Raw genomic sequence first — 17,516 nt, forward strand, 5'->3', positions numbered from 1 at the left:
TGAGACACATTTCCCTTGCTTCTGCCCTCACCCCTCCTCCCTCCTCCTTCCTCCCTCCTCCCTCCCACAACAATGATAAGGTTCCTCTTCTCATTTTCCACCCCTTCAGCCTCTGCGTTCAAGGTATCACCTTCAGCCATTTCTGCCATTCCAGCAGGATACCCCAACTCCCCCAGTGTTAGCAGTGCTAACCACCGTGCCGCCCATGACAAGAGAGTGCCAGAGTCTGATATTAAAAGGTTTTTGCAAATGGTTTTCAATCTTTAAATAGATTGTAAATAAAGAACCTTGATGATTCTTAAGTAATTATGCCATAGCAAGTTTGCTGTTTATTATAAAGATACATACTGCAGCAGATTTGGGGTCACTTTACTGGTAACAAACTTTACTTGAGATTAGAGGGCAAGCAACTCTTTATATCTCTAATGTTTCAGCTCAGAAAGACTTCCAGTTACTCAGACAGAAAAGCACTCCAACCAGTAGAGGTCCCCAAGGACTTTGTATGGTCTTGAACATGATGACTGTAACCATGGTGACAGACTGAAGCCTTTACTGTAACTTTGCAGTGCCAGTTGTAGTATACGATCACAATCAAAAGCAAAGCTACTTTTGTTCAGCTTAAAATTGTTTCCTTATCAAATTAACGAAGAGAAATGAAACATTTGTTTGACACTCGCACACAGAAGTGCTGGACAGAACTTATAGAGAAAGAAGCCTACACCCGTATAGCCTGGAAAGACAAATATGGGGCCAAATATTCCAGGGTTCCACCTGCCATTCCTAACAAGAAGAGTGAAGTTCCCAAACAAACTGCCAAGAATTATAGTCTTCCAGCGATTCAAATTCCAAGACAGCAGGAAGAAAAAAATAAGCTAGTTCAGAAAACACCTTCAAAATCTGAGGAGTTTCAGGAAATGCGGCCTGTAACTCCTCAAATTCGAGCTTTATTATATGATGGCTTTTCAAAAGAACAGAAAGGCAGGTATCTGTACCTGGAAAAGAGGAAGGTAAAACACCCTGAGGAAAAATTCCAGTATCCTATTCTATCCTCCTGGGAGTACGGTTGGAGACAGGGTAAGTGAATTAACATAATGAACTAAATCTAGCTCTTCTAAAGTAGAAACACTTTAATGATTGAATTTGACAGTACAAGGTTTTCAATTCATAACATATTCCCATTTTGAAGATAGTTGATGTGATCCAAATATCGTGGGAGTAACATGATTTACGAACGGTTTTGTGATAGTTGAGACTAATTGTTTCTCTAGCAATACTTTTTACATATTCATCATTTTACCAAAACATTTATGGACCTGCTGAGATCAGTTCTAGCCAGAGATTACCTTTCCCTCTTAAAGCAGCTCTTTATAGTCGCAATTTGAAACAAACTAATCATACCTGACTTCATGGCCACCAAATTTAAAATAAGAACAATTGTTACTGGGTAAGTCATTTTAATCAACCAAATTTGATAAATAATATCATGTCATACAAAACAGAGATTCTCATTAAATTCCATGATGATGGATAACAGAGGTACTGTGTATCAGTTGTGGAGATGTTGGGCATATTAAGTTGTTTCAGTAACATAGAATGCTGACAGTGTGGAAGCAGGCCATTCACCTCATTTAATCCTCACCCATCCTTTAAGGATCATCCCACCCAAAGCCATACCCCCTACCTTATCATTGTGACCTTGCGTTTCTCTTGACTAGCCCACACATCCATGGACACTATGGGCAATTTAGTATGGCCAGCCCACTGAACTTGTAAATATTTGTACTATGGGAGGAGACAGGAGCTCCCAGAAGAAACCCATGCAGACAAAGGGAGAATTTGCAAACTCCACACAGTCACCCAAGGGTGGAATTGAGCCCAGATCCCTGGCATTGTAAGGCAGCGATGCTAACCACTGAGCCACTGTGCCGCCCCATATTTGCATCAGGTGCAGAAGTCATGTATTCTCTGCATCTTCAGTTGGGATAAAAATGTTATTTCTAGTTTGGGTGAGTAGGCTACCTTTTTATATCCATGAATCAAATTTGTGTTTTACCAGTGATGTTGTCCCCATATATCACTATGACTCACGTAACTCCAGCCTTTGAGGTTCCAACCTTGGCCTAATCATCAGAATACTTTTCCATGGAATGTAATTCACAGATGTGTGATGAACTTCCAAGTGTGCAATGACATCTAGCTCAACTTTGCTATCACTTGGTAAAAACAATGACCGCAGATGCTGGAAACCAGACTCTGGATCAGTGGTGCTGTAAGAGCACAGCAGTTCAGGCAGCATCCAACGAGCAGTGAAATCGACGTTTCGGGCAAAAGCCCTTCATCAGGAATAAAGGCAGAGAGCCTGAAGCGTGGAGAGATAAGCTAGAGGGGGGTGGGGTGGGGAGAGAGTAGCATAGAGTACAATGGGTGAGTGGGGGAGGAGAGGAATGTGATAGGTCAGGGAGGAGAGGGTGGAGTGGATAGGTGGAAAAGAAGATAGGCAGGTTGGACCAGTCCGGACAAGTCATGGTGACAGTGCTGAGCTGGAGGTTTGAAACTAGGATGAGGCGGGGGAAGGGGAAATGAGGAAGCTGTTGAAGTCCACATTGATGCCCTGGGGTTGAAGTGTTCCGAGGCGTTCTTCCTCCAGGCACCTGGTGGTGAGGGAGCAGCGGTGAAGGAGGCCCAGGACTTCCATGTTCTCTGCAGAGTGGGAGGGGGAGTTGAAATGTTGGGCCACGGGGCGGTGTGGTTGATTGGTGCGGGTATCTCGGAGATGTTCCCCAAAGCGCTCTGCTAGGAGGCACCCAGTCTCCCCAATGTAGAGGAGACCGCATCGGGAGCAACGGATACAATAAATGATATTAGTGGATGTGCAGGTAAAACTTTGATGGATGTGGAAGGCTCCTTTAGGGCCTTGGACAGAGGTGAGGGAGGAGGTATGGGCACAGGTTTTACAGTTCCTGCGGTGGCAGGGGAAAGTGCCAGGTTGGAAGGGTGGGTCGTAGGGGGGCATGGACCTGACCAGGTAGTCACGGAGGGAATGGTCTTTGCGGAAGGCGGAAAGGGGTGGGGAGGGAAATATATCCCTGGTGGTGGGGTCTTTTTGGAGGTGGCGGAAATGTCGGCGGATGATTTGGTTTATGCGAAGGTTGGTAGGGTGGAAGGTGAGCACCAGGGGCGTTCTGTCCTTGTTACGGTTGGAGGGGTGTGATCTGAGGGCGGAGGTGCGGGATGTGGACTAAATGCGTTGGCGGGCATCTTTAACCATCACTTGACCATCTAAGTTGGCTGTTTGTCCAAAATCAGTCCTATATGAGCTGTAATGTCTTTCAAACAGAAACTCTTCAGCTCTGTCACAAACTTGAGACTCTTGTCACGTGGACCTATTCTGACCACAGTGTGTGACTGGAGCAGATTCTGCAACCATGCTTCAACCTTGAGCTGACCTTCCAATTCCTTAATCTCTGATTTTAAAAACTGAATGATTCCATCTCCATCTTTGCTCTTGTTTCATCCAGTCTTGTGCTGAAAAACTTAGCAATGACTTTGTCACTTCCAGAGTCAATTATTATAATCCATTCTTGTCCAAATTCTAATTCTTCACCTTCCACAAACTTCTCTGCCCTTATACTAACCTGCAAGATCTATTTATGCATTCTACCCATTTATTGATCATGTACCTCCTCATTCGTTTACCTCAAAATTAAAATTCTCATCTTAGTGTTTACAGTCTTTAGCAATCTTAGTCCTCCAGTCCAAACCTGATTCACAAACATTTTTGTGCCTTTAGCTGGCCTTTTATAATATGAACCTGCTAATTTCTGTTCACCATTGACACTACAACTGTCTGGTTCTTACTTTAAGAGATGATGTCTCAAAAACAGATTCCTTTATAACTTTATAAAGCCTTCTCTTAAAATGACCCCCTCTGGCCACTCTTCCTAATAAGAAACAAGGGTAGACGACCAACCTATTGAATCCAGTTAGTCTTTTGCATTTTATCATCATAGAGAATCCCTACAGTGTGGAAGCAGGCTATTCAGCCTATCGTTATTTTCAACTTTCTAGTGAACCTTTAGCCACTTGCTATTTTCCTCCCCATGATCACTGGATTATATTAAAAATACTTTTGCAAAGGGCTCGGATTTGCCTCGTTATAATTTTAGCAATGATCAAATCATATGTTATGGAATAGAAGGGGGAGCTGCAACTGTGTGGGATACTCTTCAGAAGGTCGGTGTGGACTCTAAGGGTTGAATTGGCTCCTTCCACCACTGCAGGGATTCTTTGATTCTATGACAGATGCACTTGACATAATACTTCCAGTTTACAAATGAGTACCAAGTGTATTACAGAGGAATCTCGATTTTCTGAATACCAATTATCCGAAAATCGGATTATCTGAAGGAAACCTCGAGTATGTGTGTGTGTGTGTCTGTGTGTGTGTGTCTGTGTGTGTGTGTGTGTGTGTGTGTGTGTGTCTGTGTGTGTGTGTGTGTGTGTGTGTGTGCACGTGCGCGCGCTATTTGGAGACTTACTCCACAAAGGCAGCTGTAGCAGTCTTGTTGCTAGTGTCCAGTCCAGCTGCCCCGGAGAGTGTGTAGGTGTGTACAGGGTTGGGGATGGATGGGGGGCCGGTGTTGGACGGGGTTGGAGGTGGGGGCGGTGTCAGATGGAGTTGGGGCGGGGAGTGTTGCACAGGGGCGGGGGGGGTGGTGTCAGACGGAGTTGGGGGCAGGGTCTCGCGCGCGGTTTGCTGCCTTACCACCTGAACGGTGAGCAGACTTGAAAAATTCAAGACACAGAGAGAAGGCATTTAATCGATTAACCAAATAATTAATTATCGAAAGAAATAGTGCCCACCCATCACATTCGGATAATCGAGGTTCCACTGTATATCGTACAGTTTTCTCCACTTACTAACCTTTAGCAGCATGTATTTAAATTGTAGCATCACAATGGTCCCTCAAACTGGTCAAGGGTAGCTGGTTGGCAACATTAACAAACTGCCAATCCTGTATCTCACACTAGGTCTTGTACTTTTGTTTGATGGGTTTTAGGGATTAGCCCCTCTAGGGCCTCAGTATAAATACCCAGATTTGGGATTGCTTTGAAGTTATGCAGTGTTTGTGTGGGCACACACCTGATTGCTGAGCCTCACCCTGCCCCACTTAGAGTCTAGGAGTCACAGAGATGTACAGCACGGAAACAGACCCTTCAGTCCAAACCACCCATGCCAACCAGATATCCTGATCTAATCTGGTCCCATTTGCCAGCACTTGGCCCATATCCCTTTAAACCCTTCCTATTCATATACACATCCAGATGCCTTTTAAATGTTACAATTATACCAGCCTCCACCATTTCGTCTGGCAGCTCATTCTATACATGCACTGCACTCTGTGTGAAAAAATTGCCCCTTAGGTCCCTTTTATATTTCTCACCCTAAACCTATGCCCTCTACTTCTGGACTCCCCCACCCTAGGGAAAAGACTTTGTCTATTTATCCTTGCCCCACATGATTTTATAAACCTCGATAAGGTCGTCCCTCAGCCTCCGACGCTCCAGGGAAAACAGCCCCAGCCTGTTCAGCCTCTCCCTGTAGCTCAAATCCTCCAACCCTGGCAACATCCTTGTAAATCTTTTCTGAACCCTTTCAAGTTTCACAACATCTTTCCAATATGAAGGACACCAGAATTGCACACAATATTCCAATAGTGGCCTAACCAATGTCCTGTACAGCCACAACATGACCTCCCAACTCCTCTACTCAATTCTCTGACTGATAAAGGAAAGCATATCAAATGCCTTCTTCACTATCCTATCTACATGCAACTCTACTTTCAAGGAGCTATGAACCTGCACTCCAAGGTCTCTTTGTTCAGCAACACTGCCTAGGTCCTTATCATTATGTATAAGTCCTGCTAAGATTTACTTTGCCAAAATGCAGCATCTCGTATTTATCTAAATTAAACTCCATCTCAGCCCATTAGCCCATTTGATCAAGATCCCATTGTAATCTTAGGTAACCTTCTTTGTTGTTCACTACACCTCCAATTCTGGTGTCATCTGCAAACTTACTAACCATATGTTCATATCCAAATCATTTATATAAATGACAAAAAGTAGTGGACCCAGCACCATCCTTGTGGCACTCCACTGGTCACAGGCCTCCAGTCTGAAAAACAACCTTCCACCACCACCCTCTGTCTTCCACTTTGGAGCCAGTTCTGTATCCGAATGGCTAGTTCTCTCTGTATTCCGTGAGATCTAACTTTGCTCACCAATCTCCCATGGGGAACCTTGTCAAATGCTTTACTGAAGTCCATATAGATCATGTCCACCGCCTTGCCCTCATTAATCCTCATTGTTACTTCTTCAAAAAACTCAAACAAGTTTGTGAGACAGGATTTCCCATGCACAAAGCCATGTTGACTATCGCTGGTCAGTCCTTGCATTCCTAAATACGTGTAAATCTTGTCCCTCTGGATTCCCTCCAAAAACTTGCCCACCACTGACATCAGGCTCACTGGTCAATAGTTCCCTGGCTTGTCCTTACCACCTTTTTTAAATAATCGTACCATATCAGCTAATTTTCAGTCTTCTGGCACCTCACCTGTGACTATTGATGATACAAATATCTCAGCAGGAGGCTGAGCAATCACTTCCCTAGGTTCCTACAGAGTCCTAGGGTACACCTGATTGGGGATTTATCCACCTTTTTGCGTTTCAAGGCATCCAGCACTATTTCCTGTGTAATGTTGACATTTTTCACACTTCTTGGACATACAGGGCACATCTTGCTCCATGGAACTTCTAGGAAGACAGATAATACCGTGCTAATACAAAAGGAATGCACAGATCCATAACACATTTTTCCACAAATAAAAGCAAAATACTATGGATTCTGGAGATCTGGAATAAAACTAAAAAGTGCTGAAGCATTTGTGAAGAAAGAAACAGAGTTAACATTCTGAGTCCAAAATCACTTTATTGAAACTTTTAAAGAATAGCTTTGGACTCAAAACGCCAACTCATATTTCTCCCTGCACAGTACTGCCAAACATACTGTGATTTCCCAGCACTTTCTGCTTTTATCACATTTAGTCTCTCCTTTGGCTGAGCAATTGTTTTTTCTAAGTTAAAGGGAACTATATAAATGTAAGTTATTTTGTTTGCTGTGTTATTTCTCATTGGGTCTATTTCACACCGAGCTAGTAGCTGCCTGTAAATGAGCAACTCCATTCTATTTTTGTAAAAACCCAACCCATTTTGATTTGGAGTGCATAGTTGACTAATTTTCAGCTGACAAAGTTTGTTAAAGTTTACCATTGATTGTACTCTAAAACATACAGTTGAATTTTCAAAACATGTTTAAACACTTATTTTCAAACTTGTTTGACCAGGTGATGTCATCGAGGAACTCCAGTTACCAGTTCATGGTCGATTGAGGACTGTAGATAATACTTTCTATTCAAGAAATGGTGTCTTCTACAAGCCATCTGCAACAGATGCTCTTGCTAAGCTACACTGAGAACAGGGAAAATATTCCCACAATAATATTTCCAGTAACACCCTGTTTTCTCTCTCTCTAAATTATCTCTGAAATAATTCTCAAGAGCTTTTGATCACTGGAATATTCTGAAATGTTTCTGATTTACCATTGATTGGTTAAATAATTGATTACCAAACTGCCTCATTTGTAAGTTTTTTTAAAATGTCTGTCAGTCACCTTGTTCATATGCTTCAAATGTTGCAGTATTGTGAGGCTGTGTAATATACTAATGTTTACAGTCTGAGCTGAATATTTAGTTTAAGGAGAATTTTGAAATATGTATGATATGTGAATTGCAACTCTTAAAGATAAAAATTATTAAAACTTGGCCGGCTTTTGAATCACAAGCAGCAATAATAAAGCAATTTTACCTAAGATAGAATAAAGTGCAGATTGAACAGCTACTGAGTCCATCAGCACTCATCAGCTGATTGTTAATTTTGCTCGTTACTTGATTTGTTGGAGAAATGCCTTGTAAATTGACAAATTGTGTACATTATGAGGTTTTACTTTGAAAGCTGTCCACAAGATGGAGTTAATGGTTGCATTGGATGCTGGGAAGCAACTGAAACAAAATGTTCTTGGGCAAAATGAGTCAAAGATTTTTAACCTACTAAGCAGTGGTTAGCACTGCTGCCTCACAGCACCAGGGACCCTGGTTCAAAGCCCGCCTCAGACCACTATCTGTGTGGAGTTTGCACATTCTCCCCATGTCTGTGCGTGTTTCCTCCAGGTGCTCCGGTTTCCTCCCACATTCCAAAAGATGTGCAGGTCAGGTGAATTGGCCATGCGAAATTGCCCATAATGTTAGGTGCATTAGTCAGGGGTAAATGTAGGGAAAATGAGTGTGGGTGGGTTACTGTTTGGGGGGGGGGGGTCAGTGTGGACTTGTTGGGCCGAAGGGCCTGTTTCCACACTGTCGGGAATCTAATCTACTCTAATCTAAATTTATAAAGCTTCTAAGCTGAAAACCAAATGTTCATGTGTACAAATAGGACATTCTTTTCTCATGTTGGGAGTCTTTTAACACACAATCGCTTAATGTGTCATGTAGACCTGTGTGGAAAACTAAGGGGCTTCACCAAAACAATTGATTGGCTCTAAGATGTATATAAAACTATCAAAAACCCTTAAGTTTGGGTAACTTGATTAATTGGCTAAGTGGCTGAGTTTGATATGCCTAGGGTATTCAGACTTTGTCACCTCATAGGCCATGCTCAGGATTCAGGGACATCTGCAGCAACCTCCACATTCGTTGGAGATGATTGGCACCAATACGAATGAAACTTTGTGAAGCATTTGTCACTCAAAGGGAATGTTGGAAACATCTCTGTAAAGTTATAATAAAGGAGAGGGTTGGCTCGCCTCCAACCAGATCTCTTTGCGGTATATAGTAATCATGATCTTTATCTGAACGTACGTCTGTTAGAAAATAAACTTCATTGTCTGAAGGTGATCCCTAGCTCATAGCTGCAAGATGGTACACATACAAATACAAAGTCTAGCAGGCCAGAAAATCAGAGAAATAAGTTAAATTGTGGCAAAACCATGTAGTTACAATAAGAGCTGTATGGCAATTAACTACACAAATGTTTGAGACCAGGAAACATAAGAGTGGAATCAGCAAGGGGATATCATTGAGTATGCAGAACCCAGAGGTTGTTAACACAGAGGATCCACAAAGAAAAGACGACTCTTTGATCAAACACTTACCAACATAATACTGCAGACATTAGCATCTGTGTCCAAAAAAGGAGGGCGATTGGACTAATCAAATTGGTCATAGGATCAAATAAAATCTAGTAAGTATGTTAATCAATGTGAGACTTTGATCTATCCTGTACCTTGGCTATCTAATGCTGTTAACATGTCAGCTATAAAGGGTTTTAATCATAGTTTTGTTCACTAATTTAAGTCTCAAGCAATGATCTAATTTGAAGGTTAATATTAGCATCTAATTTGCTCTGAATTACAGTGATGAACTGAATTGCCTTTAATGACCCCTTTCATTTATGTTTACAAATAACTCTGTTCATTAATTATTTACTACTGTAACTGCTAGGTAACTCTAATCAAATCTTTTACGTCCATTGATTTTTAGTTTTGGATTAGATTCGATTACTTAAAATGTGGAAACAGGCCCTTCGGCTCAACACATCCACACCACACCGAAGCGCAACCCACCCATACCCCTACATTTACCCCTTACCTTACGGGCAATTTAGCATGGCCAATTCACCTGACCCACACATCTTTCCTCCCGACTGTGGGAGGAAACCGGAGCACCCAGAGGAAACCCATGCAGACACGGGGAGAATGTGCAAACTCCACACAGTCAGTTGCCTGAGGCAGGAATTGAACCCGGGTCTCTGGCGCTGTGAGGCAGCAGTGCCACTGTGCCACCGTTCCGCCCACAAAGTAATAATATTAAGTAGTTAATTGTTAGTGCATGACTTATCAGACAACTTTGATTCATCAAGAGAGTGAGTTAATTCATTTGTTTGGTAGTTGACAAATAGTAGTGAAATAGATAGTGCAGTTGTTATATTGGTCTAGCAATCCAGATGTAAGGGCACAATGTTTGAAGTGTGCCACATCAGCTGTTAGGATTTAAATTGAATGACAAAATATGGAATTGAAGCTATTTGGTAAAATCCTATCCAATTTGCTAATGCCCTTTAGGGAAGGAAAGTTGCCATCTTTACCTGCTCTAGCCTGGGTGTGACTTCAGAGCCATAACAATGTGCTCAACACGTAATTGACCTCTGAAGTAGCCTGATAAGCTTCTCAGTTCAAGTGCATTAAGGGTGAGTTTCAACAACAAGCCCCATACTCGATCAAAGAATAGGTTTTTGAAAAACACAGACAATTTCAGTTAGTTAGTAAGATGACTCATTGAATCTTTTTGACATTTTTCCTGGGGAATAGCCCTTAAACTCCAAGCTGTTTCCGAATGAAGAGTTAAGATGAGTAGGTAAGGATTTACCTATTTCCTTGTGTTTTTTGGTATTGTGATATGGTCTCCCTCCCTCTGCCAACTCCTCAATAGTTCTGATCTCCCCCATCATAATATCCAACGTGGTTTTTCATTTGGAGTTTCTCTTAGTGCTGAATCTTACCAGCCATTGGCTATGTTTTATTTTCATAGAGTTTCATGGAGGGTTTCGCTCGGTGAGGCCTAATGAGTTTTCTCATGTGATTATCTCAAATTCACCTCATTAACTGGGTACAACATCTCTAATATGCCTCTCTCAGAGATAGATAGGTTCTTGATTGTTGAGGGGATCAAAGGTGGGAGAATGTGGTTGAGAAACTATGATCAAATAGCAGAGGAGACTCAACTGGCCGATTGGCATAATTTCTGCTCCGATATCTTATGGCTTTATGATCTCTTTTCTGATACTAGTCTCATTCTCCCACTTTCCATGGATGGATTTTGTTACCACTACTGTGCTATGTCTTCCACCATGCATCTTGTAATGCCAGCAATGCACCCAGTCAAGCATTGGCAGTCTAGAATTGCCTTTCAACATCAACATAATCAACATAGTGGCACAGCACCCACAAACCAATGCTTCTCAAAGGACAGAGGTGGCACGGCTGATACTTCCTTGCATTATGACAATATTTTTCAACCCCAATCATAGTTTAAAAAACCAGCCTGCGTAATCCGTCTCTCCTTAACAACATGTCTGTACAGGACATTGGTTAGGCCACTGTTAGAATATTGCGTATAATTCTGGTCTCCTTCCTATCAGAAAGATGTTGTGAAACTTGAAAGGGTTCAGAAAAGATTTACAAGGATGTTGCCAGGGTTTCAGGATTTGAGCTATGGGGAGAGGCTGAACAGGCTGGGGCTGTTTTCCCTGGAGCAGAGGCTGAGGGGTGACCTTGTAGAAGTTTACAAAATTATGAGGGGCATGGATAGGATAAATAGACAAAGTCTTTTCCCTGGGGTTGGGGAGTCCAGAACTAGAGGGCATAGGTTTAGGGTGAGAGGGGAAAGATATAAAAGAGACCTAAGGGGCAACTTTTTCACACAGAGGATGGTGCGTGTATGGAATGAGCTGCCAGAGGAAGCGGTGGAGGTTGGGACAATTGCAACATTTAAAAGTCATTTGGATGGGTATATAAATAGGAAGGGTTTCGAGGGATATGGGCCGGGTGCTGGCAGGTGGGACTAGATTGGGTTGGGATATCTGGTTGACATGGACGGGTTGGACCGAAGAGTCTGTTTTTGTGCGATACATCTTTATGACTCTAAGACTGTGTGTAATCTTTTAACCTCACTAAGTCACAGCTACTCTCTTCTCAGTGCCCACCATAACTGTGCATCTTACAGTTGTTCAATGAGGGACGATTACATGCAGGAAAACCTTAAAATGCTTTAAACTAGTCACTTGTTCACCAACGGCAAAAGTGAACAGAAATCACAAACAAAACTGCATTTGCCTTTTGGACTAAAAGTTGTATATCGGATATTTTTACAAATAATGAGTGAACATTGCAGCCAGCTCTCAGTTACTGGAACCAGCTGTCAGTGAACTCCTCGGAGCAAATTGCTGCAGATGCTGGAATTCAAACTGGAAACAAAAAAATACGGGAGGTCACAGTGGGTCAGACAGCATCCATGGACAGAGAGCAAGCTAACGTTTTGAGTGTAGATGACTGTTCATCAGAGCTGAAGTGAAGTGTGAAGGGGGCAGCATTTATGCTATAGTGTGGTGGGGATGATTGATGCTTGGAATGCTGGGGGATAAAAGACATTGATAATTCAGATTACGTGATTGGTATGTGAGGATGGCAGAACAATTGCGTCTAACTGTCAGATTTGAAAGAATAGACTGTCCCTCGGGTTGGGAGGTTGTGGTGGGAGTTGGGGGGGAGGGGGGAGGAGGAGGGGTGTTTGGAGAGAGGGTGCCACAGAATGTGACAAGCAAAGCTAAAAGTAATGGAAGGAATGTTTTCACAGTTTAATGGTGAATATTGAGGTGTTGATCTCAATATTGAGCCCAGAAGCTGTAAAGTGCCTAGTTTGAAGATGAGATGTTGCTCCTCCAGTTTTCTCTGTGATTTACTGGAATATTGCAGCATGCCGAGGACAGACAAGAGGGTATGCAGATTAGTGGTGCTGGAAGAGCACAGCAGTTCAGGCAGCATCCAAGGTGCAGCGAAATTGATGTTTCGGGCAAAAGCCCTTCATCAGGAATAAAGGCAGTGAGCCTGAAGCGTGGACAGATAAGCTAGAGGAGGGTGGGGGTGGGGAGAGAGTAACATAGAGTACAATGGGTGAGTGGGGAAGGGGATGAAGGTGATAAGTCAGGGAGGAGCGGTGGAGTGGATAGGTGGAAAAGAAGACAGGCAGGTAGGGCAAGTCCGGACAAGTCATGGGGACAGTGCTGAGCTGGAAGTAAGGAACTAGGGTGAGGTGGGGGATGGGGAAATGAGGAAACTGTTGAAGTCCACATTGATGCCCTGGGGTTGAAGTGTTCCGAGGCAGAAGATGAGGCGTTCTTCCTCCAGGCGTCTGGTGGTGAGGGAGCAGCGGTGAAGGAGGCCCAGGACTTCCATGTCCTCGGCAGAGTGGGAGGGGGAGTTGAAATGTTGGGCCACGGGACAGTGCGGTTGATTGGTGCAGGTGTCCCGGAGATGTTCCCTAAAGTGCTCTGCTAGGAGGCACCCAGTCTCCCCAATGTAGACGAGACCGCATCAGGAGCACCGGATACAATAAATGATATTGGTGGATGTGCAGGTAAAACTTTGATGGATGTGGAAGGCTCCTTTAGGGCCTTGGATAGAGGTGAGGGAGGAGGTATGGGCGCAGGTTTTACAGTTCCTGCGGTGGCAGGGGAAAGTGCCAGGATGGGAGGGTGGGTTGTAGGGGGGGCGTGGACCTGACCAGGTAGTCACGGAGGGAACGGTCTTTGCGGAAGGTGGAAAGGGGTGGGGAGGGAAATATATCCCTGGTGGTGGGGTCTTTTTTGAGGTGGCGGAAATGTCGGATGATTTGGTTTATGTGAAGGTTTGTAGGGTTGAAGGTGAGCACCAGGGGCGTTCTGTCCTTGTTACGGTTGGAGGGGTGGGGTCTGAGGGCGGAGGTGGGGGTGTGGACGAGATGCATTGGAGGGCATCTTTAACCACGTGGGAAGGGAAATTGTGGTCTCTAAAGAAGGAGGCCATCTGGTGTGTTCTGTGGTGGAACTGGTCCTCCTGGGAGCAGATACGGCGGAGGCGGAGGAATTGGGAATCCGGGATGGCATTTTTGCAGGAGGTAGGATGGGAAGAGGTGTAATCCAGGTAGCTGTGGGAGTCAGTGGGTTTGTAAAAAATGTCAGTGTCAAGTCGGTCGTCATTAATGGAGGTGGAGAGATCCAGGAAGGGGAGGGAAGTGTCAGAGATGGTCCAGGTAAATTTAAGGTCAGGGTGGAATGTGTTGGTGAAGTTGATGAATTGCTCAACCTCCTCGCGGGAGCACGAGGTGGTGCCAATGCAATCATCAATGTAGTGGAGGAAGGGGTGGGGAGTGGTACTGGTGTAATTACGGAAGATCAACTGTTCTACGTAGCCAACAAAGAGACAGGCATAGCTGGGGCCCATACGTGTGCCCATGCTATGTTAAAATAACTAGCTAAGGGAGGGTCAGGGTCATGCTTGTGCACAGATCAGAAGTGTACTGCAAAGCGGTCACCCAATCTGTGTTTGGTTTCTCCAATGTAGAATAGGCCACATTCGGTGCAGCGAATACAATACAAAAAATTTGGATGCCATGGGAGGGAGAGTTGTTGGTCAAGGAATGGACTAGGCTGTCCCAGAGGGAATAATCCTTGCAAAATACAGACGGGGGGGAGTGAGGGGAAGATGTGTTTAGTGGTAGCATTTTACTGGAGTTGTCTGAAATGACAGAGAATGATCCTTTGAATGTGGAGGCTGCTGGGATGAAAAGTGAGTACAAGGAGAACCTGGTCATACTCTCGTGAGTGATGGGAAGGGGCAAGTGCAGAAACATGGGTGATAGATTGGATGTGGTTGAGGGCCCTGTCAACCACAGTGAGTGGGAAACCACAGTTATGGAAGAAGGAAACCAAGTCAGCAGCTCTGTTTTAGAAAGTGGCATTGTCCAAACAGATGCAGTGTAGGTGAAGAAACTGGGAGAATGGGATGGAATCCATGCAGGTCGTGGGGTGAGAAGAGTAGTGAAGGTAGCTGTAGGAGTCAGTGGCTTTCTAGTGAGTGGTAATGGACAATTTATTCCCCAAAATGTAGATGGACAGGTCAAGGAAATGGACAATGGCCTGTTTGACCTGAGGCACCCAACGCTACTGCATTCATAGAGTTGTAGAGTCATAGAGATGTAGAGCATGGAAATAGACCCTTCAGTCCAACTCATCCATGCTGACCAAATATCCAAACCTAATCTAGTCCCATTTGCCAGCACTCAGCCCATATCCCTATAAATCCTTTCTATTCATATGCCCATCCAGATGCCTTTTAAATGTTGTAATTGTACCAGTGTCCACCACTTCATCAGGCAGCTCATTCCATACATGCACCACTCTCTGGGTGAAAAAGCTGCCCCTTAGGTCCCTTTTATATCCTTCCCCTCTCACCCACACAGGTCACCTTCGTTCTGGGAATTGCACACAATATTCCAAAAGTGGCCTAACCAATGTCCTAGACAGCCCCAACACGACTTCTCAATTCCTATACTCAATACTCTGACCAATAAAGGAAAGCATTCCAAACATCTTCTTCACTATCCTATCTACCTGTGACTCTACTTTTGAGGGACGATAAACCTGCACTCAAAGGTCTCTTTCTTCAGCAACATTCCCAAGGACCTTACCATTAAGTGTATAAACCCTGTTCTGATTTGCTTTTCCAAAATGCAGCATCTCACATTTATCTAAATTAAACTCCATTGCTATCAGACAGAAGGTGTTGCTCCTGCTGTTCAATGCTTTCATCTTCCCCCTTGTAAGAACTGCTCCCACTCTCCCACTCTTCAGCAACCATCCCATTCCCTCTTTGTCTGGTTCATTTGTGCAGAGCAAAGTGTGCAAGAACTGTGTATGGTGTGAACTGAACACCCACACCCATCCCAGGCAGGTCTAGGCTGCAGAACCTATTCTTTCCAGCAGCCTTTTCTGCTCAAAGAGTGGGCTGTATTGTATGTAGGCTCTAGCTGAGTCAAGGGGTATTGTAAGGAAGCTGTGTCACAGTGGATAAGCCTTGTCTTTCCAGTAACAATCTTTGGAAAGCATCTGGCACAGCAGGAACATGAGAGTTCTCACATATATAATCAGCTGGCAGATCTCAGGGTACTGGGAGCAAATTTCTAAACAGTGGAACCAATGATCCAGATCACCTGCGCATTCATGAACTATGAGCCTTTCTGATCTAATCCTCCTAGTTTGATGTGTGTACAGTCCATTGTTCCCTGTCCCTTAGGCTGAAGCATACTGCCCGAGCTGCAGCGCTGACCTCTTCACCTGGAAATGAGATGACATAGTGTGATCTGTCACAGCTCCTCAGCATCCATCACATTTCCTCTTTGATTGGTTCACTTGTGCATTTGTAAGTGGATGATTGAGAGAGCCCACATCGGTCCCAAGTGACTCCAGTCATCTAAAAGTTCAATTTGGCTGACATCTGAAGGGCCACTTGGATAGGGTGCCACCTACCCTTCAGGTCACATGTGCCACTCCCGCAGTAGGCCTAGTTCAGTGACAGTGTCCCAGCACATGCTCAGTTTGTGCCTTGTTTATCTAGTGCAAGTACCATCGAGAATGATATACTCTGCCCAGTCGGTGGGTGCCTCCTGCACATCCTGCGTGGCCCTAGAGCTGCAACTGCCTCATGTGATGCAGGTAGGTCCTGAGCTTGCTGGTGTATCTGTTCCCTTTCCATTCCATAGAATCATAGAATCCCTACAGTGCAGAAGCAGGCCATTCAACCCATTGAATATGTGGAGACCCTGGGAAAAGCATCCCATCCAGACATACCCTCTTGCATTTCCTATGGCTAATCCACCTTACCACCCTGGATACTATGGACAACTTAGCATGGCCTACAAGTGACAAGGGAGAAATGAGTGTTTTTTAATGACTCCATCAAATACTTGGGCCATGTATTTGATGGCAAGGAATTACACAAGGCATCCAAGACCAGAGAATGTGTCTCAACTGAGATCATTCTTGGGACCTGTCAATCACTATAGTGAGTTTGTCTCGGATCTGGAAACCATGCTAAAACCTGTTCTTTGGTGTAGGAGAAACGGTGGCCTTGGAATGGACCCCAGGTCATGTGGAGACTTACTGGAAGGCGAAAAAGTTGGAAGTGTAAACACATTTCGACCCGAAGTTACCATTGCAGTCAGCTTGTGATGCCTCACTGTGTAGGATTGGCGTTGTACTGTCACAAATCTTACCAAATGGAGAGGAAAGTCCATCACATTTGTATTGAGGTCACGAATGAAGTCAGAGTAGAATTATTCCCAAGTCAAAAATGAATGATTTTTTTTGGTGTTAAGCAGTTCACCCATTTCTTTATGGCAGATACTTTGTGCTGCTGACCACAGGCCTGTGTGTGGGGATACTGTCAATGGCTGCAGCACAACTGCAGAGATGGTTACTGCCTCTGTCAGCAATTACTGCTAGGCAGAGAAGCACGGCAATGTAGATGCCCTATCAAGGTTGCCACTACTTGGGGATTCCCGACTTTGACCGAGGAAGACAAGATTGAGGAGCATCGATAGGATAAATGGTCAAAGTCTTTTCCCTGGGGTGGGGGAGTCCAGAACTAGAGGGCATAGGTTTAGGATAAGAGGGGAAAGATATAAAAGAGACCTAAAGGGCAACTTTTTCACACAAAGGGTGGTACGTGTATGGAATGAGCTGCCAGAGGAAATGGTGGAGGCTGGTACAATTGCAACATTTAAGAGGCATTTGGATGGTAAATGAAT

At 44.2% G+C, this 17,516-nt stretch overlaps 1 protein-coding gene across 1 annotated transcript; it reads left to right on the forward strand.

Annotated features, from left to right (window-relative positions):
- The first annotated feature begins 653 nt into the window (after nucleotides 1–653).
- LOC132822478 (protein SPMIP1) lies at nucleotides 654–7,584 on the forward strand. The gene is made up of 2 exons (XM_060835855.1): nucleotides 654–1,074; nucleotides 7,407–7,584. The coding sequence occupies exons 1-2, from the start codon at nucleotides 654–656 to the stop codon at nucleotides 7,532–7,534; spliced, it is 549 nt and encodes a 182-aa protein (XP_060691838.1). The 3' UTR covers nucleotides 7,535–7,584.
- Nucleotides 7,585–17,516: the final 9,932 nt, after the last annotated feature.

This window comes from Hemiscyllium ocellatum, chromosome 14, assembly GCF_020745735.1.
Source record: "Hemiscyllium ocellatum isolate sHemOce1 chromosome 14, sHemOce1.pat.X.cur, whole genome shotgun sequence".
Classification (NCBI taxonomy): Eukaryota; Metazoa; Chordata; class Chondrichthyes; order Orectolobiformes; family Hemiscylliidae; genus Hemiscyllium; species Hemiscyllium ocellatum.